This window comes from Haliotis rufescens, unplaced genomic scaffold (genome assembly GCF_023055435.1).
Source record: "Haliotis rufescens isolate VD_foot unplaced genomic scaffold, xgHalRufe1.0.p SCAF_17, whole genome shotgun sequence".
NCBI classification, from domain to species: Eukaryota; Metazoa; Mollusca; class Gastropoda; order Lepetellida; family Haliotidae; genus Haliotis; species Haliotis rufescens.
Genome location: NW_025963857.1, coordinates 12989744 through 13017471, shown reverse-complemented (window position 1 = coordinate 13017471; position 27728 = coordinate 12989744). Strand labels below are relative to the sequence as shown.

The 27728-nt window shown below is 41.1% G+C and overlaps 2 protein-coding genes across 6 annotated transcripts in view; one reads left to right on the top strand and one right to left on the bottom strand.

The window, feature by feature from the left end:
* LOC124124537 overlaps positions 1 to 22993 on the bottom strand; it is a 30520-nt gene extending 7527 nt beyond the window's left edge. For 2 of the 5 annotated variants that reach the window (XM_048397570.1, XM_046487728.2), the window contains exons 1-3: positions 22861 to 22993; positions 21072 to 21648; positions 17989 to 20254 (exon numbers count right to left, since the gene is read on the bottom strand). In XM_048397570.1, coding sequence (XP_048253527.1) covers positions 18533 to 19933 — 1401 coding nt within the window. In that variant the 5' untranslated portion in view covers positions 19934 to 20254; positions 21072 to 21648; positions 22861 to 22993 and the 3' untranslated portion in view covers positions 17989 to 18532. Of the gene's footprint in view, positions 1 to 17988; positions 20255 to 21071; positions 21649 to 22708 lie in introns of those variants that run through there. The other 3 variants (XM_048397569.1, XM_046487727.2, XR_007221725.1) reach the window with 2 other exon arrangements.
* LOC124124536 overlaps positions 1 to 27504 on the top strand; it is a 50692-nt gene extending 23188 nt beyond the window's left edge. The window contains exons 3-4 of the mRNA XM_048397584.1: positions 25501 to 25862; positions 26241 to 27504. Of these exons, the coding sequence (XP_048253541.1) occupies positions 25501 to 25862; positions 26241 to 26648 (770 nt within the window). The 3' untranslated portion in view covers positions 26649 to 27504. The remainder of the gene's footprint in view (positions 1 to 25500; positions 25863 to 26240) is intronic.
* The last annotated feature ends 224 nt before the right edge of the window (positions 27505 to 27728 follow it).

The window sequence follows — 27728 nt, the reverse complement described above, 5'->3', positions numbered from 1 at the left end:
TCCTTGTCACACACATAGTTTGCTACAAGGCAGAATCCAATAAGTACAGTTGAGACATCAGGTTGTATCCAGACAAACTGTCTGATAATCTCAAGTATGGTCTTGGTCGCATCAAGGGATGTAGCTAATCCTAAATAAACATTAAACAAGTGACATAATCTCTTCTACAGAACACTTGATCAAAGCCTGCCCCACCTTTGATGTTTATCATCTCGTTACGCTCACAACAGCTCATTAGCATGAGCAAGATGAGCTCAATGTCAACTCATGGTGGATTAGGGATTAACAGGGCAATTAGTGTCAGGTCGGTATTATCACTTGCAATTGTCTGTTAATAACTTAATTGAGTAGTGACGGCTTAGTTAGTTTCCAACCACACTGACTGTTATGCTACTTATCAAGTCAGTTTACTGGTAACATGTGTCTGTGGACCAAGGAAATGTATCATGCCAGATACTTAAAAAGTTCTACTCATAAGTAATAAAATAATGACAGTTTTGATATGCAATTCTCCCTACAAAGACATTTAACATTTGATATACATAAACTGTCTGTTGAAACTATGATGATGCTAATATACAAGTCGCACAAAACAACCTATTCATATACTGGTACCTAGCCAAACAAACATAATTTTTTTACGTGTATGCACATGCTTGTACACATATACCTCTACTGGCATATCACACATACAAACAATCATTAGATGGATGTAATCGTTCAAAAATATTTTACATACAAAAACAAGTGAACAAATTCTGTAATAGCATGGTTAATATTGGGAGATGTTTTAGCATTTCCATTTTCACCGAATCGAAGGCATATCCTTTCATGACTCAGATCAGCTTGTAGTGATTTAAATTCACATAAAACTGATTCATGTCAAATGACCTATCCCGCATGTGTGGGACCTGTTATAAAAATACCATTCATTACTTATTTGTGTGTCCAAATTATGCTATTATTAGAAATAATAGGTATTATTATACAGCATGGATATGATATAAGAAAGCTTTATATGGAATTGTTGAAAATTATGTACAGGAAAACATTGAAATAAATCAATCAATACGTGCATTTATCTCAGAATCTGGTAGATTTAATCAATATGGACTTCTCCTTCATTATCTACTTAAAATCAGATGATTACATTATTGCTCAACTGATAGTTTGCAATGGTATAGAATAAGTATTTTATTAATACTTATTTTGTATTTCAGCATCATTTAGATAAGCCATCGGCTTGTTTGCAAATCCAGTTCACTATAAAAAAAATATATGTTTAAAACACATGTAGTAGAACATATTGCAATAGTTAAGACCAGAAAAGAAGTTATGTGAAGGATCTTCAAAATGGTATCCACAAGAGCAGGTTGTAGAATCATGTTGGTGTTTGTTGTTTAACTCTGCACTCAGCCATATTCCAGCTATATGACGGCGGTCTGTAAATAATCAAGTCTGGACCAGTCTATCCAGTGATTGACATCATGAGCATCGATCCACACAATTGGGATACAATGACATGGATCAACCAAGTCAGGGAGCCTGATCACCCGATCCATTAAGTTATCTCTCACAACTAGCATAGGTTGATCATGTTGATAGGGACTAACTTCAACCTGGAATCCCCACGTGAGTAAGTATGCGGCTGTTAGCTTTGTTTGATGTTTAACGCCACACTCAGCAATATCGCAGCTATGTGGCAGGAATCAAACCTGGTTCTTCAGCACAAAGAGTGAACGCTTCAACCGCTAGGCTACCCCACCACCAAAAATTCCCCCATGATAAAGTTGTCATCATGGTTATTGTTCAACTAGTTCAAGTGAAAATGTTCATACCCTTAAAATGTCTTATCTTCCACTTCACGATGATCTCTGATGCAAAACTTCCCTGTTATTAAAGCTGTTCTTGATTCTTCACATCTGGAAAAATATGTTGAGGCTATTAATCATTCTCACAGAGTACAGGGAGTATATGAAATAAGACAGTGAGTCACATTAGCATACAAATTATCCAGTTAAAGTAAACATATTTCTACATTATATACATAAGCAAATACTAACATATGATAGACAGGCTACTTGTCATATAAAAATATAATTATACATTTACTTACATGTTGGCTATAAAAGTTAATGTGTCACATGTGACAGGCTTACATGTGGTAAATTACTTTAATACGTGATCATTGTAACATTCACATATTCCTTACCTTAATGTGTCACTTCAGCTGCCAGCATGACCTCAGCTGCAATCTCAATATTTGGCCAGTTTTGACGAAATGACCGATCGTGTTCAGTGTATAAGCTGGGCCTCGTCTCTAATATAACTTGGCGCAAGTTGACGACGCGCATAGAGAGCCGGGAACCAGCTTATGTCGTGTTAACCTGGTTCCCGGCTCCCTATGCGCGTCGTCAACTTGCGCCAAACAATAATGTGATATTAGAGACGGGGCCCAGCTTAGTGTTAACCCGGAACAAGCCATTTTACCCATATTCCCCTACGGTCCAGGGCGCCATTTTAGAACATGGATGTAAACAAACCTCGTGTATCGATATACACTGTGATGCTTGATTACGATAAGCTTACCTCGTGTATCGATACATTGTTCTCATTCACCTCCACCACGGAAATGCCGGCCGAAGTTCCTCTCAGCCATCCACAACGCGGAAGTCAACAGTATTTGGAAAGGCGATTGGCATTGCCAGGTACGTAGCAGGGCTTCGAGGCCTTATGATTTCTGTGCAGAGATCTTATGGAACGGATTGATGTAGATATTTTCCTGCTCTACATACTTTACCGTAAACGCCAAGGGTCCTTTTTTTAGTATTATGGTCAACTGTTTGTTAGCATAAGGGGCGTAATGGATTTGTGGTCAAAACAAGATGATCCAAATTAGATCCGCTTTTTTATAGATAATGAAGAAAAATATCAAGATCTAGGAACGATTATTAACTCTAAACTTTCGTGGGATGCTCATACAGATTATAATTTACAATAATGGCCACCAAAGACTTTATTTTTTTTTACGCTTAGGATATTGTTATAATTACACTGTTATGTCCTTGTTTTGTATAAGCTTCATAACTTAATCATTCAATATTTCATGGAATGACTCTGACCTTGGCGAGGATCCTTTTTGCAACAAGTGATTCCTTATGTAAAGTGTATGTTGAATGACCCTGGCTTTGTTGTCAAATAATTGTTTGACAGTTGTTAAATATGGGGTTATGTTTTATCTCTGAATGTTTGGGATGAAATATTTTAATAAGGACAGTTCTAAGTTGGAAACTCAACTGGGGCCTTTTCAATTGAATTCAATGTACAGCATGTACAGTTTGGACATTTCTGTAATGTGAATGCTACTTATGTTTGCAGAATGTCTGGATGAATGAATGAGTCAGTCATCTGCACGGCATCAATGGAAAAAGGGAAGCAATGAGGAACAAGAGAAGAGTAGCAGTGAGTGGTAAATATTTGAAATTATTCTGTTTGGTTCATCATGTTCATGTAGCTATTCTGCAAATATTTCTTCAGTTTGCTTGTTCTTTATCACCTGTTGGCATGGATGGCCTAATTATCAAAGGCACTACAACTTGCTGTGCATAGTTGCATCTCTTGGGCTTGACAGAAACCGATGGTCGTGGGTTTGAATCGAGGGTAGCATCATACACTTGCTTGTGGGTTTCATCAAAGTGGTAAACATGTAAGACCTGCATCACTTCGGGCTTTCTTCCCACATCAAGCTTACATGCCGTGATATAACTGGAATACTGTTCAAAGAGGCGTTAAACCCAATTCACTCATTTAACACCACATCCAGCAATAGTTCGGCTAAATGACAAGGATTATAGATTAATCAAATCTCACTTCTCAACTAGACAAACCAGAGATTAATGTTATGAGCTCAATCCAGACGCACCGATGATGACTGTTATGGACAACATCCCACGTTATTGGGTACGATTACGAGCTTTCAATGAGCCCACTTGCTACCTCATCTATTACTTTGGCTTGTATGGCAAGCATAGGTTGCTAGGAACATTTTTAAGAGATGTCAGTTAATGATTGTTTCAACTCATCAGCATGGAACAATATATATCTCAAATGTTTGGTATATAACAAAACTCAAAGATGATAAATTAAGTGAATTTGCTGCCTTTTATCTGTAAGTACATGTTGCAACAATTCTTTTCTTTTGCTACAATCTTTATACATAATTTTGCAGAAACTGAAGTCCAGCTTGAGATACCCGGATGACAGGTTGACAGTCTAGAAGGACCCTTCCAGATATCCGAAGTGATTGGCAGACAGCGATGAGGAGAGTCCTGTTATTTCAATGGGAGCCTACCGAGAAGTTATATGCCAATTGGCACTGGGACACACTCACAAAGGGTGGTCAGGCTAATGTGAGAAGACCACCCAATGCCAAGTCGGAGTGGGACCCTTCAAGGACGTTGAAGAAATTATTGTCTTTGGCCATGTGGTAATCACTTGAAAGGAATGATGTTTGCGACTACTTGTCTATAAATGTGGACCAAAACACCAAATAGAATGTTCACAATTCTACTAACACAATGCAACAGGGATAGAGCCCATCTGGCCTCCCCTCATCCTGGTTCCTGTTTTTCCATGGCAATATAGAAGGAAAAGGATGTTTGAGGGCAAGTAACTCTGAACTGGTGAGCATGGTCTGCTGATGCTTTCAAGCGAACAGTTATCCCGCTCTGTTATGAGTATTGAAGAATAGGAGGAAAGTGCATACTGCATCAGGAACCATTATGTGAACACTGTTCAATGTGTGATATATGCATATAAATTAAAGAAATTAATAATTTGTTTGTTGTTTGTTTCTTTAGCCAGCTGTGTAAATGGGGATTTTCCAATATTTTGCCTCAGTTTGATAGCCACAGTTATCGTATAAAACCATGCATTGCTTGGACATCTTTGGAATAACACATTGATCTGCTATGTCAAAGGTCAATGTCACAGCCAGACAAAAAAATTGTTAATGGCCAAACTCTTCCTTAGGGCAGGGATAGAAGTTGGCAAAAGGTCATACACTGACTTTTTATCCCCCGGCATATAATACGGGGGATATAGTGATCAGCCTGTCTGTCCGTCTGTCCGTCCGTAATCATTTCCTTTTCCGGGGCAGGATTCCCAAACCATTCAGTGTATTTGATCGAAACTTGGCAACTCTTATCAGGCACATACTGAAGTGGTGCCTTTTGATATTTTGGGATTTTTCTAATTTTTATTTTTTTAAATTTTTATGGAATGAAGTTGGACATAGACTCAATTGGGGATGGGGTTCGTTTCCGGGGCAGAATTCGAAAACCATTCAGTGTATTTGATCGAAACTTGGCAAAGCTATCATGCACATACTGAAGTGGTGCCTTTCAAATTTGGGATTTTTCTAATTTTTATTTTTTTATGGAATGAAGTTGGACATAGACTCAATTGGGGATGAGGTTCATTTCTGGGGCAGAATTCGAAAAACATTCAATGTATTTGATCGAAACTTGGCATTCATATGGATGCGACCATGGTGGATCTTTTTTGGGTAAACAATGTATGCTTCTTAAAGAACATTCAACTGTTGACTCATTACATACAGAATTGCACTAGTGGTTACTTTACAGACAGCTGCCGGGGGGATATGTCATCTTTGTGATGACTCTTGTTCTCTAATGTGCCTTTTCCTGCAGAAGTTTAAATAACTCTTATACATATAGTTGTATATCATTGTCATATGTTTGTCAATATTACACTGAATGAAGCGCTTTACAATTGTTTTTGAAATAGTCGCAACTGATATTGAAGGTCAAATTAGCTTTCAATGTCTTTCAGTAAAAATGTTCAGTAACTGAGGAACAGCTCTCTGTAGTGTGATGAAATCTGGTACATGTCACCCTCAGAGTGAGGCATATTGTGTTTCAAACTTAAATGAAGCTGGTATGCTCATAACAAGTACTTGTACCTTTACAAATAATCATATTATCATCTCACTAGGACCAAAGGCCCAAGTGAGCACACAGTCGATGAGTTTATACTTTCGCTCAGAATAATCTGGAAGTCTGAACATGAAATTTAAGGATATCATCATAAATGTATTAGAACTGATGTTTGTGCATTAAACAGCTTAACATCTAAAAAGAATTATAGATGAAATTGAAAAAAATTGTCTTCTCCAAAAGTACATGCCCATAGATCTCAACTTTAAAGGGATATTTCCAACTAAAATGACACAGAATATTACTACAGCTATCTGCTATGCCCAGGCTAACATTATTTACCAGAAATAAGACATCTCGAAAAATTGCATCCGGATACCTGCCGGATACCTTCACCAATGTTCAATTTTCATGGTTAGTTTCCAATATATATTTAGGTGTTTCACACTGAATTGAACAAAATGCACCCCCAAATTGTGACATGTTTTTGGAAACTCAGAATGAGGTATCCGGTGCCGGATTCTTGGTATCCGGTGCGGATCCTTGGACACCCAGATTGAGGTATCCGGTGAGGTATCCGGTGCCGGATACCCGGATTCCAGGTGGCATACTTTCAGGTGAGGTGTCCATGCCGGATACCACGGATCTGGTATCCGGCAAGGTATCTGCCACCGGATACCCGGACGCGTTTTGGGTAAGTGTCCGGTGGTATCCGGCAGGTATCCGGATACCGGAAACTGCATTTTTTTTGCTGTGATACAACCTGAGGCAAAGGAAATACGAGAGTATCCAGTAATTTAATATGTACTGTTTCCCTACTTTTGAACTACAGTAAACTACGGTTATAACGAACTCAAAGGGACTACCAATTTTAGTTCGTTATAACCGTAATTCGTTATCAGCATATATACAGCATAACTATAGCATATAGTCGGGACTAAAAAGTTAGTTCGTTATATCCGTTAGTTCGTTATAAGCGTGTTCGTTATAACCGTAGTTTACTGTATGCCTGTGAGTATGTGTTATGAGTAGATGCCCGAGCAGGAATAATCCCGAAGGCGTACGTGGGACTTAAAATATCAATCAACGGTTTATCTGGTTCAGAATCGGTTATCTACGATCGCCGTCATATTGACGTAAACGATTTACATTTGACTTAATCATTATCGTTATCATGACGTCTCAGGCAGCATAATAAGTACAGGTTGCTAGACAATCGCATCCGAGGTATTTACTGCCTTCCTGTGCACAGTACACTGTTTTTATATGTTTATACTTTAGACTAGTATATGTTTGACATTAACTTTTGCACTTTGCATATGTTTTTTTGTTCTCATAATCATATTTTACAGAAAAGACATGGTCTTATCATAACTTGTTTTATAAAAAATATTTCCTTCAAACTTATATTCAAATAAAATTTGCTCAGAGACTGTCATCTTTATTCCTGGGGGCACTGTTGCTGAAATTACAGTAGCCTCATACCTCGACAGCGAAAAAGACAAACATAATTCGTGAGTGAGTGAGTATGGTTTTACGCAGTTTTTAGCAATATTCCAGCAATATCACGGCGAGGGACACCAGAAATGGGCTACACACATTGTACCCATGTCGGGAATCGAACCCGGGTCTTCGGCGTGACGAGCGAACGCTTTAACCACTAGGCTACCCTACCGCCCCACAAACATGAATAGGAAAGCAAGGCGGAACAATGTGTACTTGTACTGGAGCATGGGAAAGCCAGTACCGTGGATCATGAGATCGACAGATCCGGGGTAGAATAGGTCTTCAGCAACACATGCTTGCCGTAAAAAGTGACTATGCTTGTCATAAGAGGCGACTAACGAGATTGGATGGTCAGAGTCGCTGACTTGGTTGATACATGTCATCCTATCTCATTTGCATGGATCGATGTTCATGATGTCAATCACTGGATTGTCTGGCCCATACGCTATTATTTACAGACCGCCGCCATATAGCTGGAATTTTGCTGAGTGCGGCGTTAAACAAACAAACAAACAAACATTAGATTGACTCTTCAGCAGCTCCTGCTCTGCCACGACATCTAGGGGTCAAATACTGCCCTCATGACCTAATATGGACAATGAAGTTTCTGCACTCACGACACAGCTATATAGGCAAAACAGTTCCTTCACTCATGAGCAAACTATATCAGCAAAGCAATGCATGTACTATTGATCCAACTATGTAGGCAAAACAATTCCCGAACTCATGCCGCATGTTCACAGGGAAACCAATTTTTACACTTTTATGACTCCACTATTCTTGCTCTCTTCTTTGAATATTTCTAAGCAAAGTAGAGAAAAAACTTGTTTTTGCAACATCGCCTGTGTCTACCGAAGTTAAAGCATTTCATTATGCCTTGAATTTTTCGTTTGTCATTATCATGCTCTCAAAGGTTCAGCTATCTAAACCTCGTGGTTGTGAACAAAACCTTTTTTGTGACATCTGCATCTTTTAATGTTTTCGGCAAAATAAAATAAATGAAATTCGAATGATTTGAAAGTATGATGTCATCAAATGAAGAAGCATACATGCCAAAATATCGCTTCCACAATCCGACAGAGGATGGTATTTACACACCCGAAAATGCAAATGTCAAAATATATAATATAACCAAAAACGGGATATATATGTTTATGTTGAATCCGACTACTACACTCTAAACGTCATTACATTTTGAGTAAAGAGCATACAAATGGGTTTTCAATATGGCTTTACGTGTCCAGTAATTTAAAAGGGATAAAATCAGGGCGTGACTTACTCTTTGACCGAAATATGCATTTAGATAATATCACGCTTCACTAGTCAGTCAAGACATGTGATGAAAAATGCAGAAAAGAGAGTTTGGGTGATCCTGGAACAGTCAGGCTGGTTAAGCTCATCATCAGCTCAAGGCCCTTGCCCCCTCGACACGCAGCCCAGATTGCGAATGGGACTCCTCCCATGAAGCGCTGCCTTGTCAAACCCACTCAGACTCCCCAACACTGCAGCCTTCTGCATTATCCAGATTGTAAGAAGGGCTGTATTCCTGGTAGCAAACCCGAGTCGGACAACTTGGTACTTGGGATGCAAACGTGACATTCCGAAAGCGAGGTACGCATATTTGCCATGTTTTTCCTGAATCTTGTCAATCACATTAGTGTCAAAAGAGTCAGAAACGTCAATGATAGAAATGATTAATGATTGGATTTATCAAAAAAGACAAGATCAGGTTTGTTGGCTTGGATACGTCTGAGGCTGTGAACGGACCTATTCCAAAGAATTTTGTATTCATCCTTTTCTATGACCCGCCCTCTACATATTCCGGGTGGTACCATGGGTGTATCAAAACCACAAACATTGCGAAAATGCGTGATTTCATAAAAAAACCCACCATGAACATGCCAAAATGTCAATTTACAAATCAATAGCGTGTGTGTCCACCTCTGGTTTCGATGCAAGCAACACATCTTCGTCTCATGGAATGGACCAGGCGTCGCACAAAGTCCTGTGGGATATCTGTCCATATCTGCTGGAGCATGTTTCGAAGTTCCTGGAGTGTCTGTGGAACACGTGGTTGACGTCGATCCATCTCATCCCACATGTGCTCGATTGGTGAGAGATCAGGGGAGCGAGCCGAACAGGGGATGACATTCACGTTGTTTTTGTTGAAGAGAATCCTGAACAAGTTGAGCAATATGAGGCCGGGCGTTGTCATGTTTATAGGTAATGCCTGGGCCATGACGACGCAAAAACGGTAGAACAACAGGGCCGATGATCTCGTCGCGGTAGCACCGTCCATTGAGATTTCCCTCTACCACTATCAAACGGGTCCTCTGTCCTGCTGTAATCCCACCCCATACCATAACGCTGCCGCCCCCGAACCGATCTACTTCCATGACACAATGATTGACGTAACGTTCACCTCGACGTCGGTACACTCGAATCCGTCCATCGCTGTGGCTGAGGGGAAAACGAGACTCGTCAGTGAATAGAACTTGTCCCCACTGCATGGCCGTCCAACGTAGACGCTGTCTGCACCACTGTAGACGAGCTTTACGGAGGTTTCCCGTCAAAATGGGACGTCTGGCGGGTCTTCTTGCGACAATCCCTGCACATCTGAGGCGACGACGTACGGTTTGTGAAGATATTCTTCGAAGGCCAGAGATGCTTCTTGCAGTCACTGTTGCTGGCTGGAATCGATTCCGTAGGTGTGTTGTTCGAATCCAGTTGTCTTGTCGATTATTGGTTACGCGTGGCCTGCCACTCCGAGGATGGTATCTGACTGCATTCGTCTGTTGCCAACGTTGCCATAAACACCAAATGGTGTTTCTGTGGATGTTAAATTGTCTTACAACATCACGTTGACTCGATCCTGCTTCAAGCATACAAATGGCTCGCAGACGCTCATTTTTGGACAGGCGTGGCATTTCGTAATGTTGAATAATTGCGTAATTTTGTTGTTTTTCTGAGTGGTTGTTGTCAGCACGATGCCAAACAATGCATATGGAATCCCGTTAACGCACATGTTTTTATACCCATTCTTGGGTAGTGAAATGCATGGGGCTTGCATAAAAGTCAACTTTTGCATGGAATGCATGCTTTTTTGTAGCAGTTGCGTTTTTATGACATGATTCCATACATGTACTACAATATTGAAAACCAAACTTTACTTGTTTGAAAAATACACTAAAATATTGGTGTCACAGGAACTTTTGTTGTTGAGTATATTTACATTTTGATGCAAAATTACACATTGACGGTTTCGAGTGGGAAGTGACTGGTCTTGAGCAGCAAACAGAAAGCCTTCTGTTTCACTTTTCAGGCCAGCCGCCAGCCGCCTTCATCCAAGCGAAGGACTTCTCAACACATTGCACATAGGGGCGGTCGGGTAGCCTAGTGGTTAAAGCGTGATATTGCTGGAATATTGCTAAAAGCGGCGTAAAACCATATTCACTCACTCACTCACATTGCACATAAACTCGATGCAGCGGTCGTTCAGATAGCCTCTCCTTGAAAAACTGATTTTGATATGGCACTTCGCTTTGTTCACACTAATTTCTGTACCGCCCAGTAGTACAGAACAATCAACAAAATCAACAGTGACATTGAGATTATGTCCTACATACTTAGCTCGTTTAAGAAAACTGTGGAATGCCTTGTTTTCATCATGAGTCTTGATATGCTTCACAAAAAGATCATCAGGCAAGTAAATGAGTGCAAAAGTGCACAATACAAGTTTATTAATATTATTTTTATTATTATTTATGTCCTGCTGTGGGTATATATGACCAAAGCTACATTATCCTTTGAGTATATGCTATGCAAATGTGCTGTGGTTATGAAGAAGAGTGAATGTTGGGTTTCATGCAGCTTTGAACAGTATTCCAGTTTTATCACGGTGTGTCAGCTTGATGTGGGAGGAAAACCCGGAGTGATATAGGTCTTGATCCTATCTCACTCATGTGTATAGTTTAGTTGGACTCACCTTGACATATCTTTGAAATAACATGTATGGCGTGTTTATGTGCGTGTATGTATGTGTGAATGCGTACATGTATTTACCTGCGTGTGCGTTATGTAAGTGCGCGTCAGAATCTAATATTTGCGATGCAGGTCTTTGTTTGAATCTGCTACAGGACAAGTTAATTGGAAATTCTCTAAGAAAGAACTTTCTGGATCAACCAATATTTTTGTGACCAAAGAACAAAATTGAGATCCTCTGCCAAGGATTGATAGCTAGCTAAACGTGGCTACCCTTACTTAGGCTGGGCAAACATATAGTGATATACCTTAAGCTTGGCTCTCCCTAGACTAACACAAACTGCCGGGCAAAAGAAAGGATACACTGCAAACGTGGACTTGACCAAAACATTACAAACATCATCAAAACGTTACGAGGCTCCGCACACTATGTACACAAAAAAAAACATTTGAGACGGCTCGATCCCCGCTCGCGCCATACCTAAAGACGTTAAAAGATAGTACCTGGCTCTATTCTATAACAAAATGTTTCTTTTTATAGAGAGGTTGCATCGTTTTCACAACAAGAAGATGTCAGTACAACTGTAACACTTTATGAGTACAACTGGACTCAAACATAAATATAGTTATCATTCTTATTTGAAGTTGTTCTCAGGGTTTATACGCCAATATTTAAACCTAAAGATGAAAAGCAAAAACATTATGCAAAATAGAGAAATTATATCAACCATACCATGATTTAAGTCGGAAAACAATCACTCGAATCTGTTCATTCCGGAAGAAGAATCAACTCGACCCTTTGGGGCTCGTTGATTCTATTACCGGTTTCTACAGATTCTCATGATTTGTCCATCACGGAATCATTCGAGAAAGGACACGAGTCCACGTTCGGCTTGTCCTGGGGTGATGTGTGTCACAAATGTATTGTCGGAGCAAGGCCATGAAATATAAAGCCACCAGAACACAAAGTCTGGAGGAGAAATACATAACTTATCGAACTTATACACCCAGACATAGGTATACATGCATGTGTAGTCTCTGGAGCATCTACAGACACGTGTGTAGTCTGGAGCACCAACAGACACGTGTGTAGTCTCTGGAGCATCAACAGACATATGTGAATTTACTGGAGCATCAACAGACATATGTGTAGTCTCTGGAGCTTCAGCAGACACATGTGTAGTCTCTGGAGCTTCAACAGACACATGTGTAGTCTCTGAAGCATCAACAGACATATGTGTAGTCTCTGGAGCATCAACAGACATATGTGTAGTCTCTGGAGCATCAACAGACACATGTGCAATCTCTGGAGAATCAACAGGCACATGTGTAGTCTCTGGAGCTTCAACAGACATATGTGTAGTCTCTGGAGCACCAACAGACACATGTGTAGTCTCTTGAGCATCAACAGACACATGTGTAGTCTCTGGAGCATCAACAGACACATGTGCAGTCTCTGGAGCATCAACAGACACATGTGTAGTCTCTGGAGCTTCAACAGACACATGTGGAGTCTCTGGAGCATCAACAGACACATGTGTAGTCTCTTGAGCATCAACAGACATATGTGTATTCTCTGGAGCATCAACAGACACATGTGTAGTCTCTTGAGCATCAACAGACATATGTGTAGTCTCTGGAGCTTCAACAGACATATGTGTAGTCTCTGGAGCATCAACAGTCACATGTGTAGTCTCTGGAGCTTCAACAGACATATGTGTAGTCTCTGGAGCATCAACAGACACATGTGTAGTCTCTGGAGCATCAACAGACATATGTGTAGTCTCTGGAGCATCAACAGACATATGTGTAGTCACTGGAACATCAACAGACATATGTGCAGTCTCTGGAGCATCAACAGACACATGTGTAGTCTCTGGAGCTTCAACAGACACACGTGTAGTCTCTGGAGCATCAAAATACATATGTGCAGTCTCTGGAGCATCAACAGACACATGTGTAGTCTCTGGAGCTTCAACAGACATATGTGTAGTCTCTGGGGCATCAACAGACATATGTGTAGTCTCTGGAGCATCAACAGACATATGTGTAGTCACTGGAGCATCAACAGACACATGTGTAGTCTCTGGAGCATCAACAGTCATATGTGTAGTCTCTGGAGCATCAACAGACATATGTGTAGTCTCTGGAGCATCAACAGACACATGTGTAGTCACTTGAGCATCAACAGACACATGTGTAGTCTCTGGAGCATCAACAGACATATGTGTAGTCTCTTGAGCATCAACAGACATATGTGTAGTCACTGGAGCATCAACAGACATATGTGTAGTCTCTTGAGCATCAACAGACACATGTGTAGTCTCTGGAGCTTCAACAGACATATGTTTAGTCTCTGGAGCATCAACAGACATATGTGTAGTCACTGGAGCATCAACAGACACATGTGTAGTCTCTGGAGCTTCAACAGTCACATGGGTAGTCTCTGGAGCATCAACAGACATATGTGTAGTCTCTGGAGCATCAACAGACATATGTGTAGTCACTGGAGCATCAACAGACACATGTGTAGTCTCTGGAGCATCAACAGTCACATGTGTAGTCTCTGGAGCATCAACAGACATATGTGTAGTCTCTTGAGCATCAACAGACATGTGTAGTCACTGGAGTATCAACAGACACATGTGTAGTCTCTGGAGAGCATCAATAGACACTTGTGTAGTCTCTGGAGTATCAAGACCAAATATGTGTAATGTCTGGAGCATCAACAGACATATGTGTAGTCTCTGGAACATCAACAGATATATGTGTAGTCACTGGAGCATCAACAGACATATGTGATGTCTCTGGAGCATCAACAGACACATGTGTAGTCTCTGGAGCATCAACAGACATATGTGTAGTCTCTGGCGCATCAACAGACACATGTGTAGTCACTGGAGCATCAACAGACATATGTGTAGTCTCTGGAGCATCAACAGACACATGTGTAGGCACTGGAGCATCAACAGACACATGTGTAGTCACTGGAGCATCAACAGACACATGTGTAGTCACTGGAGCATCAACAGACATATGTGTAGTCTCTGGAGCATCAACAGACACATGTGTAGGCACTGGAGCATCAACAGACACATGTGTAGTCACTAGAGCATCAACAGACACATGTGTAGTCTCTGGAGCATCAACAGACATATGTGTAGTCTCTGGAGCATCAACAGACACATGTGTAGGCACTGGAGCATCAACAGACACATGTGTAGTCACTGGAGCATCAACAGACACATGTGTAGTCTCTGGAGCATCAACAGACACATGTGTAGTCTCTGGAGCATCAACAGACACATGTGTTGTCTCTCGAGCATCAACATACATATGTGTAGTCTCTGGAGCATCAACAGACATATGTGTAGTCACTGGAGCATCAACAGATACATGTGTAGTCTCTGGAGAGCATCAATAGACACATGTGTAGGCACTGGAGCATCAACAGACACATGTGTAGGCACTGGAGCATCAACAGACACATGTGTAGTCTCTGGAGCACCAACAGACACATGTGTAGCCACTGGAGCATCAACAGACACATGTGTAGTCACTGGAGCATCAACAGACACATGTGTAGTCTCTGGAGCATCAACAGACACATGTGTAGTCTCTGGAGCATCAACAGACACATGTGTTGTCTCTCGAGCATCAACATACATATGTGTAGTCTCTGGAGCATCAACAGACACATGTGTAGTCACTGGAGCATCAACAGATACATGTGTAGTCTCTGGAGAGCATCAATAGACACATGTGTAGGCACTGGAGCATCAACAGACACATGTGTAGGCACTGGAGCATCAACAGACACATGTGTAGTCTCTGGAGCACCAACAGACACATGTGTAGGCACTGGAGCATCAACAGACACATGTGTAGGCACTGGAGCATCAACAGACACATGTGTAGTCTCTGGAGCATCAACAGACATATGTGTATTGACTGGAGCATCAACAGACATATGTGTAGTCTCTTGAGCATCAACAGACATGTGTAGTCACTGGAGCATCAACAGACACACGTGTAGACTCTGGAGCATCAACAGACACATGTGTAGTCTCTGGGGCATCAACAGACATATATGTAGTCACTCGAGCATCAACAGACACATGTGTAGTCTCTGGAGCACCAATAGACACACGTGAAGTCTCTGGAGCATCAACAGACACATGTGTAGTCTCTGGAGCATGGATTTCAAAGACTTATAAAATAGTTGATAATTTTTTATTCTTTAAATTACTGAAAACATAACGTGATAAAAGGTAAAACTCAGTATACATGTATACCACCAGCTACAAATAATACCAGCATTTTCATACATTTCATAGCATATGATACATACATGTAGTTTGCTGACAGAACAAACTTTCATAGAATATTATTTTACATACCTATGTAAAATACATGTGCATATGAACGGGGTCTTAGATTGTGAAACAAATTTACAGTTTTGTGTATATAATGGACGATGTAATATTTAGCGATTCAGTATGCTGTTATTTCGAAACAATTATTTGTCCATATGATTTTCTTGTAAGATTCCAACAAACATTATTCTTCATGGTACTTAACTATTTTCAATAATATTATGTTTTGTATGTTAAGAAAAAATACGATTCGCTTAAAACAAATATTCACCACTGCAGAGATACACCAACACTATCAGATGTTACTTTTAAACACATACCTATAAACATACATAGTACTATATTCTTTACTAGGATTATACTAGACTGTACATGGAATCATTTGAAGTGGTATTTACAGCCGTGAACATATTTTCAGAAACAAAAGAAAACCACGGAAGGTGCCGAGAAGATAGGGAAACATGCCTCATAGTTGAACCGAGGGTTACTTGGAAACCAACGTCCCTGCTATAAGGAGATCTTCAAATTTGTGACAGATTTCATAGCATATGGAAATGGGTTTCTGTGCTTGTAATTAACCAATCGCCTTTTACAAGATATCATTACTTATAGTCAACACTAGTATACAGTACACAGCAAATAAATGCTGAAGAAACAATATAACAAACAACTTTGATTAAATACGGAATCCATATTGGGGCATTAACACTGAAAAAAGAAACAACATAAACGTGTTTCGATAGATCACTAGCCTCCATCAGGGGTATCGATAATCGACGTTTTTTCGCCTGCAACGAATGCCTGTTCTCAGGACTCTCTGGTTCCACATTGGTCCATCAGAATCTCCATGATGTCGTTTGCCGTCTTCAAACACCTTTGGCGTCGACTTTATACCCCCTTGTGAAGGCATGTCTGATGTACCAACCACTCCTGACTTGGAAGTTTCCCCAGACGATCTAACATTTACCACTATACGGATTTACACAGTGTGCACCCCGAAATTGTCGTTCCATAAACGCAAAAGAAATGTTGAAGTCAGTTCTAAACATGGAGCAAAATTAAGTTAACTATTTGCTCCTCTCTTACGAAACCATACACATCAATTGATGATCACTGTACACTTAAGAATTCATTTTATGCAAGAAAACAAGACCTTGAAAATATAACTTGATATCAATTGACAATTATCACAACTGGCTGTATAAAAAGGCCGCATCTTTTGAATGCTGTCGGTTCAGTCCCAGTTATAATCATCGCGAGTCTTCGCAACAGCATAACCTGCCCGATGAGGGCTCACCAGTGACCTTGAATATATGAGATATTTCATTGATATATAATTGCGATTCGTTAAGGTATTAAGTGTCCTTGATACAAGATGAAATAATAGAAGTCAATTCAGGACACATATATAACAAAACAATACAACAGGCGTCAACGTCTCATGTCACCCATTTTGAAGGGCGACCACCCCGAACACTGACACTTCCGCAAAACACAATCAGGGATATAACAAGTTTGTCAGAAAGGATGAGAGTAAGTGAGTTGAGTTTAACGCCGCTTTTAACAGTATTCCAGTTATATTGCGGCGTGTCAGCTTAATGTGGGAGGAAAGCCCGAAGTGATGCAGGTCTAAGACGTTTACCACTTCGGTGAAACCCACGAACACGGGTATGGTGCTGACAAACCTAGAAACATAATTGGGGCGAACCGGGATTCGAACCCTCAATCATAGGTTTCTGGAGTGCCCAAGGGACCCAATATGCACAGCGAATCGCGGCGCCTTAGACGACTGGGCCACCCGTGCCCCCAAAGGATGAGGTCATAAGCGAAGTCATGAAATACGCACGGTTCTTGAAGTAAAAACAATTTTTTGCCTTTTACACCTGGTGGAATCTGTTTCGGCAGATGATCCAAACTTGTCCGGCGTATTTTGCATTTACAAAGAAAGTGTATGTGGTGGTTTGATGGGGTGTGTACGGCTTACTAAAGCGTCCGCCATGTACTGACTGTTCAGAGTGAGTGAGTGAGTGAGTTGGGTTTAACGCCGCTTTTAACATTATTTCAGTTATATCGCGGCGTGTCAGCTTAATGTTGGAGGAAAGCCCGAAGTGATGCAGGTCTCAGACGTTTACCACTTCGGTGAAACCCAGGAGCACGGGTGCTGACAAACCTAGAAACATTATCGGGGCGAACCGGGATTCGAACCCACAATCATAGGTTTCCAGCCAGCCCAAGGGACGCAACTCTGCACGGCGAATCGCGGCGCCTCAGACAACCGTGCCCCCCGACTGTTCAGAGCTGCATCAAGATGCCTCGATTCCAATATTCACCTGATTATGTTTGTCAGCACAATACGAGTGAAGGTGGGTTTTCAGTGGTAAGTGTGTATGTCTGTGACCGGGCAAAAGAAAGGATACACTTGAAAATTGGAGATGACAAAAAATGCCAAACGTTATCAAAACGTTACAAGGCGGAAAACAGTCGCTGCAACACTGCAAACGTAAGGTCTAAAACACAACAGTTTACTGTGATACCTGTATCAAATACATCACCATAGAATGACCATATCTTGTTTGTTTTATTCATCATCAGCCTCGGATGAATACTCTCTTTTGTCCGACAGAGTACATCAGTTTGGGCTGCTGCCGCGCATCAACTGAACTCATGTTCAAAGCAGTGTATAAGCTCAGTGTTGTTTGAGCGTTTGCAACCCTACTGACCATCGTTTGGAGTTACAAATGGGTTCATCATATTCAAAACTTTCGAGCCAAAGGTCTTGAGCACTGAGAATACCCCAACACCTTGCGTTGAATCTGTGCCTTTCTTAAGCAATTGTCGTGCCCTGATTTTACGTGTTTCTCCGGATGTTTTGTTTCTAACTTTTGTCTGAGAGTGTTGGATTGAAGAATATGTTTGCGTACTGGAGACAATGGACTCACAAACCAAAGTCTTTCCAGTATGGGAGCCTCGGCCTTTGTACTGTGGATTCTTGGTTTTACAGCTTCTACCTTCACCAGGCGTTTTTGTCTGACCAAGAAAGTTTGGTGGGTTCTGTTGGGTTGGTGCAGCCTTTAACATTCTCTCCAACAGTTTGGACACATTTAGTTCTGGTTTCTGGTTTACAGCATTAGGCGTGATCACAGACGGTTTGTTTGCAAAACTGTTATTGGAAATTGATTCGGAAGACACTGGAGTCATTTTCTTGTTCTTAGTAGGGTCATTTCCACTTGTTGTTGATACTTTCTGTTCTTGATCTGAATAGACATTGCCCCTCGTTCTCTTCTCAGGCTGCATAAGCTCATATCGAGGTGTTATTTTTGTGTGTTGAGAATGTGCAGAACCGACAGTGTGTTTCTGGCCCTTCTCTGCAGAGGATGGTTCGAAACAAGGGGATCCTGTCTGTGAATGTTTCCCTAGAACCGTTGAGTGATCTCTTAATGTCTCTTTACTGGGAGATTTACATTTTCTTCTGATGCTCTGTCGTTGTAGCTTCTTTGGGGAATATTTATTTACCTGTATTGTGGTAGGACAGGCAGGTTGGTACTCTTTAGTGACAGTTGAAAGTGTCGCATCTACTCTTTTATCTTTTCTAATGATGTTCGTTGGTACAGCATGTCCAGTCACTTTCCCAATATTATCATTTTCGGTCCTGGCTTCAAATTCTGGTGACCGGGGAGAAATACCTAACTGCTGAAGAACATCATGGGTTGTCTGATTTTCATGAAAGTTTTGAAGGTTCATTGACTTATCTTCAGAAGGTCGTATTGGTTGAGATCTTCGTCCGGATGAGACGGCCAAGGCTGGTATTGTAGAAACATTGCTCAGTGACATCTCAGTTATTTTCATATTCAAGTTCATTACTGTACTCGGCACTGTGTCCTTGGGACTCTTTGTCGGAAGATGCCTTGACAGTTGTCCATGTTGATCATACTTTATTTTCTTTGCATCGGTATGAAACTGTGATTTCTCTCCATCATCACACGCAGGTCTCTTTCTCGGCATCAAGCGGAATGTAGGTGCACTATGATCATCTAAAGGGCTATATCTGTCTGGATCTTCTGTCACACTGGCATTTGTCATCGAGCAGAGAATCAGTTGTATGTCGTTAAGCATTGGTTTCTTTCCCTGCAGGTCTCTAATACATTCCAGGTAGGACCTTCCACAGTGTTGGACGTGTATGCTCTCATTAAGCCAGAACACTGACACCAGCTCAAGTTCCTCCTTGGGAAGATTCAGCAAGAACTTTACTATCTCCTACTTGCCATCACCACTGAACTGTTTCCGAAGCTCCTTGATGATATTGCTTGTTGGCGAACTGACATAGATAGTTTCCCACTTGTAGGCTATCTTGTACACACCACTTGGCCTGCGCTTCGTCCGCACGATGACTGAATATGGTACATGACCTCTGTGCAACAGCTTGCATGGTTTCATCTGGAATAAAAAGCAGTATTTTGGTAACACCTCAATACAAGTCAGTAAGCCAGCCAGTAAAACATTATGAGTGAGTGGGTGAGTTTGGTTCCACACCGATTTGAACAGTATTCCTGTCTTATCACGGCGTGTCAGTTTGACATGGGAGGAAAGCCCGAAGTGATGCAGGTCTTGGATGTTTACGAATTTGACAATCCTAGAAACATAATCAGGAGAATCTAGATTCAAACCCACGATCATAGTTTTCTGGCACGCTTAAGGAATTTCAGCGCCTTAGGCGACTATGACATAGACAAGAGGCACATTGTTGGTGTTCATGACGAGTTGATTACGAAATGAAATCAATGGGAAATTAACTAATATTGTTCATGAAACATTCCTATTACTTCTTGGGGCACGGGTGGCCCAGTCGTCTAAGGCGCCACGATTCACTGTGCAGCAGAGTTGCGTCCCTTGGGCACGCCAGAAACCTATGATTGTGGGTTCGAATCCCGGTTCGCCCCGATTATGTTTCTAGGTTTGTCATCACCATTCCCGAGCTTGTGGGTTTCACCAAAGTGGTAAACGTCTGAGTCCTGCATCACTTCGGGCTTTCCTCTCACATTAAGCCGAGACGCCGCGATATAACTGTCGGCGTTAAACCCAACTCACTCACTCAGTCACTCCTATTACTTCGTTACGCCGAAGGCCCGGTTCGATTCCCCATATGGGTCCAATGTGTGAATCCCATTTCCGTTGTTCCCCGTCGTGATATATTGCTGGAATATTGCTAAAAGTGGCGTAAAGCCATACCACTTCATTCATTAAAACTACTTACGGCAATCAAGGGTATCGACATGCGGCCTGTTTTTGGCACCATAGCCTGTTTGTCTTTTTTTCTATTCAATGGCCGCTCTGTCTTCGAAGATCTCTCTGTGTCCATATCTTGTCCTTTATTAATGCACGGTGTCTGGAAGTCCTTTAAACGTTCACACTCTTGTTTGGTATTTGTTTCAGGTTGCGACGTAACGTCATCAGAAGCACTAGCTATCAGCCCCAGTGCTGTCTCAGCAGTTCCCTGTTCGTCCTGGCAATGCAATACCCCATGTGCTGCAGGAGGCGGACAGTCATTCCTCTGTGTGTGATCTCTTGGTTTTTCTCGAGGAACAGAGCTGTTTCGAACATGTGCAACAACCTTTGTCTGTTGGATTGAACCGTGCAAACTCGTACGAGATGTCGAGACCTGGCTCGGTTCCGGTTCAACCAGCTCCAGATTAGTCGGCCATGGGTGCTGGACATACACTGGTATGAAGTGTGAGTACAGCTTTATGTTGTGTGAGCTGTAGAGAGGATGCACCTGTGGCTTTCCAGAGTCATTCGGCTCAGGCAACACGCCCCGGTTATTCATGACTGTGCTGAAATGGAAAGTGTACATAAATGTATTGAGCGAGTGGGTGAGTGAGTCTGCTTTAACGCCGCTTTGAACAATATAACAGTTATTTCATGGCGTTCCAACGAGTGGGAGTAAAGCCCGAAGTTATGCAGGTCTTAAACGTTTAGTGCAGTCCACGACCACGGGATTCGAACAACTGATCATGAACGATACGCTTAAAAAGACCCACTACTCTGCACAGCGCATTGCAGCGCGTTGGAAGACTGGGCCGCCAATACAATTGATACCCCATTACTTCATAACTGTAATAAAGTCACAACCTTGACTTCTATTGCTGAAAACAAGACTTGATATACATTACATATTAACACATAATAAACATTAATAATAATGGGGGCACGGGTGACCCAGTCGTTTTAGTCGCCACAATTCGCTGTGTAGAGTTGCGTCCCTTGGGTATGCCAGAAACCTATGATTGTGGGTTCGAATACCGGTGTGTTCAATTATGTTTCTAGTTTATCTAGCACCAAACCCATTACCGTTTGACAAAAGTGGTAAACGTCTGTGACCTGCATCACTTCAGCCTTTCCTCCAACATTAAGCTGGCACGCCCTGATATGACTGGAATATTGTTCAAAGCGGCGTTAAACCCAACTCACTGTCTCACTTAATAACAATGCTGATCGGAAATGTAATGTTTACTCCAATTATTAAAGTTTCAAAATTTCAAAAGTAAAAAAAATCTCTCTAGAATAAAGTGTGCGTGTGAAATAACGTTCAATAACAGTTGACCCACAAAAGTGTGGGTTTCAGCTGCATGCTAAGAATGCTGGCAGGGGCCGACTGTGTGTTATCAGGGTCACGGTGACATTATACAGCTTGTTTCATAACACTGAATCGCTCAGATGAATCATTCTATGATTACTCCTCCTTACATTATATATCATCCGTTCTAAACCCCTTATTCATAATTGCTGACATTTGCTATATTCTAATTTACGACAGAATGGGGTATTATATGTTATAAGTTATATATTGTTACATTATATATTAATTGGCAAAAAGGATACATAATTACCCACCTTTAGATGTAGTGTAGTTATCAACGAAAGGACATTTAGTCAGAGTGACACTACAAGTACGCATATCCATGTACGCTACTTCTCGCTAAGCTGTTGTCAACTAACGCTGTTGAAAACAGTTCTTAAAATGAACTAGATCGGGATTTACTCACCGCTGTTGGCTTTATCAGTGTTTTCAGCCTTCCTTACGAACAGCAATGTCAAGGACTTTCCGATTGACGATTTGTTTGTCGGCGAAGAGTCATATCGCTCCTTGTAAAATTTAGTCACTCCACATGAATGAACTGAATGATCTTGTTTATTTGTTTGTTTGTTTGTTGTTTCATGTCGCATTGAGTGATATTTCAGCTATATGACGGCGGTCTGTAAATAATCGAATCTGGACCAGACAACCCTGTGATTGACATCAAAAGCATCATTCTTCGCAACTGAGATAAGATGACATGCATCTGAAAGGTCGGCGAGCTTGACCACACACTGATAGATGTCAATGAAAAAGCACATACTGCCTAGTCAATGTACATGCTGTTTTTTTTAATAGTCGCTGATTGGTGATTAAAGAAATAGCGCCTTACTTACAGTGTGCTAGGTTTTGCAAACGGCTTCCGGCAGAGGGAGCCGCAAGCAGACGCAGACAGGTATACTACTATTCACATAGTTAAATAACGTACAGGGTTTATTAAGAAACAGGTTTTCAAGTTAAAATGCTCAGATGTCAAGAAATAGGTGGGTTAAGAAAAATTCAAAACCCTCTAAAATTTGTTGATACCCAATCAAAATGAAACCCCTGGGTAAAATACCCAAAAAACCAAAAGCCTATTTATAGCTCTGCAATTGGGATATATCAACATGTGGGACATATGTGTATCTCTCACAAACCCCTGATTGTCGTTATGCAGGGCTGTTCTCGTCAGGATATGGCTGAAATACTGCCGATGTGACGTAAACTTTTAACTCACTCACTCTTCGACCCTTATATCACAGTGTGGCTGTTGTTGACGGCATACCTCTGAGGACTGATTTAATTGTCGTTATGCAGGGCTGCACTACTAAGAATTTATCACAATGGAAGAGAAAGTAGATTTCCCAGAACACTGACGCCTATATGTAGGTCAGGTGCACAGTCTTACAACCTGGTGCAGGAGACGCAGTGTGCAGACATCCTAGATTCCTATTTCAGAACCCAAATACACACCTCACGTTCCACACAGGTAAGACATGTTTATTCAGTGTTTATGTATAATTGCTCTTATCGTTAAAAGATGGAACTTGTTGTTACCCTGTCTGGCGCTCGGCATTAAGGGGCTAAAACAAGGACTGGTCGGCTCGGAGTAAGTATGCTGTGTCTGAGTGGGGTATTCATGTTAAACTGCGGCATGGTATCTCGGTGAGCTTGCACTATAAATCGGCATCAGTCCGGACCAGTACAACCAGCCACACACACACACACACACGCGCGCGCGTGCATGCACGTCGCTATATAAGTGCAATAATCTTGGACGCGACGTTAAACCCACCTCACGTCACTTGTTGGTATCGGCGACAGTGTGAGTGACAGGGGTGGGAGAACGTAGATAGGCACTAAATGGCTCATACAAAATTGCCGAGAATGGTCGGACAATCTATGTGGGCAATGCCGAAAGTGCATCAATCAGAAGAGCACTGAGGAGACATTTCAAAGGAATGGACAAACAACACATTGGAGCATATCTAAGCACCCTACACGAAGAATACAAAGAGGAATTTATAACAGTGTTTTGGCTTGATATTACCATCAAACATGCCTGTAATTGTAGCTACCTTAAGTGTTTTGAAAGAATGGAAGGAAGAAAGCCACTGTACAACATGCAGGGCCATGCCTTCATCGCGCGACCAAAGCGAGTCGGTTCTTGTTCTGAATCTGGCCCAGATGATCACAAAATGGATACTCATGAAATCGAAAAATCGGAGTAAAGGATACTTTGCGAACATTTTGAATTTGAATAGGGCAAATGTATTCTCATTTGCATAAGTTGTGGTTAATTACTGTTTCTTTGTCTGACCAATTTCTTTTTATATTACTTGGTCGAGCTGAATAAAGATTTCGTCAAAAGCAAGATTAACTTCGTTATTATTGAGGTCATTATTTGATATGGCATCACCTTTACTGACATGTTTGGTTATTAATATAGCCAGTCAGCTTATCAGAGTGAGTGAGTGAACTGAGTTTAACGTCGCTTTTAGCAATATCACGGCGATAGACACCAGAAATAGGCTCCACACATAGTACCTATGTGGGGAATCGAACAAAGAGCTTCAACGTGACGAGTGAACGACGGACCATTTGCAGAGATTTAAAAGATATCAATTCACAGAATAAGTGCATGTTGTTGTTTTTAATGATAAGAAGTGACCAAAAAATATTACGAAAGGTAAGGGTTAAGGGTGTTGTTATTTTGTGCGGCATTGGTGATTTCGTCATGGCATTTGGATAGTAGGGTTCATTATGCATGCTGTCATCCAATAGTTTGTCTTGACCTGGCATGATTTGGAACAGGCCTCAGGCCGTTATCGTCATAACATTGCTGACTGCGGTTGAAAAAGCGTTATACTCGGTTACATTTCTTAATGACAATATTGTTTGTGGTAGATTTAAGTATTAATGTTACTTATTGTTTGTTGTTTAACTCTGCATTCAGCTCAGGAATAGTCCAGCTGCATGATGGCGGCTTCTTTTTAACCTTTTTTCTGTACGATCCCGAGTCGTGCTGTCCAACAAATAGCCAAACCTATTGTATTTGTTCTCGTTTCAGACATGGCAATGTTCACGGACTTCAACCGAGACAAGTACGGAGTTGTTCGGGGTAGGTGTCGAGACTGCCCCGAGGACTGTCCTCAGTATTCCCTACCTGTCCTCAGACACAACTGTACATATTGCGGGTGTCCGGCGGGTCAGCATGAGAGGGTGGAACCTCGACCTGAACTCATCATCAAGATAGAACCAGGGAAGGAGGGGGCAGGATCTTCGGGGCGGCCTGTTGGAAGATCACAACCTGGTCTGTCGAGAAAACAGGACGGGCTGCCTACAGCTCAAGCCCAACCTCGTTCCTCCAGGCGAAATAAGTCGCCAATTGTTTCACGAAAACATCCGGATACATCGGGAGCAGTAACCCAGGTATAATTTCAGTTTAATTAGTTCTTGAGCTTTTGAATGTTTTTAGAAGTTCTTTGTTATTCTTGATTATCTTCGTTTTATATAACCTTATGGCTACTATTGTGTGACCACAAGTGATCGAGGGCAAACGTTATTAATTTATGTTTAATCTCAGCTGCAAACGAGGCTTTGAACATAGCACATATTTACGTCGGTTATTTGTTGTCATACTAAATGGTGTTTTCCCCAAACCCCTCCACCACAAGATATTTAGTAGTTGGTCTCTTAGACATTAGATGCTGAGTTTTTATACTTAGGTTTTTGCAATTAAATATTGAGTTTGGTTGATTAAACGAATTTTCATAACTAACCTTTTTAAATTTTACTTGTATATTTCAGAAACGTTGTGAGACGTTATTTGAGGATACTGGCGTCAATGTTTCTCTTCTTAAAAGAAACCTTAAAAGAAGAACACAACGTGGCGTGTTCACAATCCTATGGAAGGGATATATAATTTATGTTGGTGAGCCAAAGAAAACGCCCATATTATCAAGCCTCCGTAGTATCTTTGCTGGTAGAAGCAACCAAGACATCAGCACATTTTTGAAAAGTCTACCCAAAGATTTGAAAAAGAAGCACATCAGAATCGCCTGGCTGAAACGCATGGATGACGACCCACATCGCCAAACTTGTGGCAAAGGCAAGAAAAAGGTGGTCTCGTACCGACAGTGTATTTCAAAACTGCAAGGGAAGACTCCAAAGGATATCCTCAGGTATTACATGAGTGGACAAAACATCAGGCGATAGAATCAAAATGGTTGTCGTGTTTTAACATTCATCACCACATGTGTCCGTGATCTACAACAAGGCTCGTCCACCTCAAGGGCCGCCATGCGTCTCAACGGCGCAAGCCAATCAGAAGGCGCGTCAGGATATGGGTACTACATTCAGTGTAATATCGTTTTTGTTGGTATACCAAGAGATTGACAATGTATCAAAGAAATTCAGTAATCACCTATCTCAAAACAAATTATCTAATCACAGACACACACACAATGCTTTGACAATGATGTTTAGAGCGGCGTTAAACCAAACTCACTCACTCACTCTAACGTAACTATCATGGACTATCCCTTGTCGCCTTCAAGTGTACCAGCAACATATGCTTGTGGTAAGAGGCGACTTCGTAGATTGGTGGCATCATATGCCGAATGCGTGGCTGGGGCGTTGCTTATAATATATATCACTGGTTTGTCTGGTCCAGATTCTATTATCTATATGGTTGGGGCTAGGAATTCTCATCGTAGCTGTTAAAACGTGTTTATACTAAAAATACCAATCACTGGTTTATCTAGTTCAGATTAGTATTCACCGCCTTTCTGTACACAGTATGCAGTGTTTAATATGTTTTGTACTTTAGACTAGTATATGTCTGACATTTGATTTTGCACTTTGACCATGCCTTTATGTTTATACTTTAGGCGAGTATATGTTTTTTGTTATGATAAATAACAAATTTTACCAATATGTCGACAGAAAACCAAACGTCTCAGCATAACTTGTTTTTAAAAAAAATATTTCTGTTAACCTTATATTCCAATAAAATTTGCTTATGGAGAATGCCATCTTTCACTGGACAAAATATCATCCATTCCAAAAAATCCAAAACTTGGAAATACCACCATTCCAATTGGAAATATGACCATTCCAATATTTGGAAAGGTCATATTTCCAAGCTTGGATTTGTTTGGATTTGTTTGGATTTGTTTGGAAATGTTTGGAAATATTTGGATACAACATGTCATAATCATATCTGTTAAACGTTGTACAACTTTTGACCTTATGTGAGATTAGTAATGACATGAAAGTAAATAATTAAGAGTATTT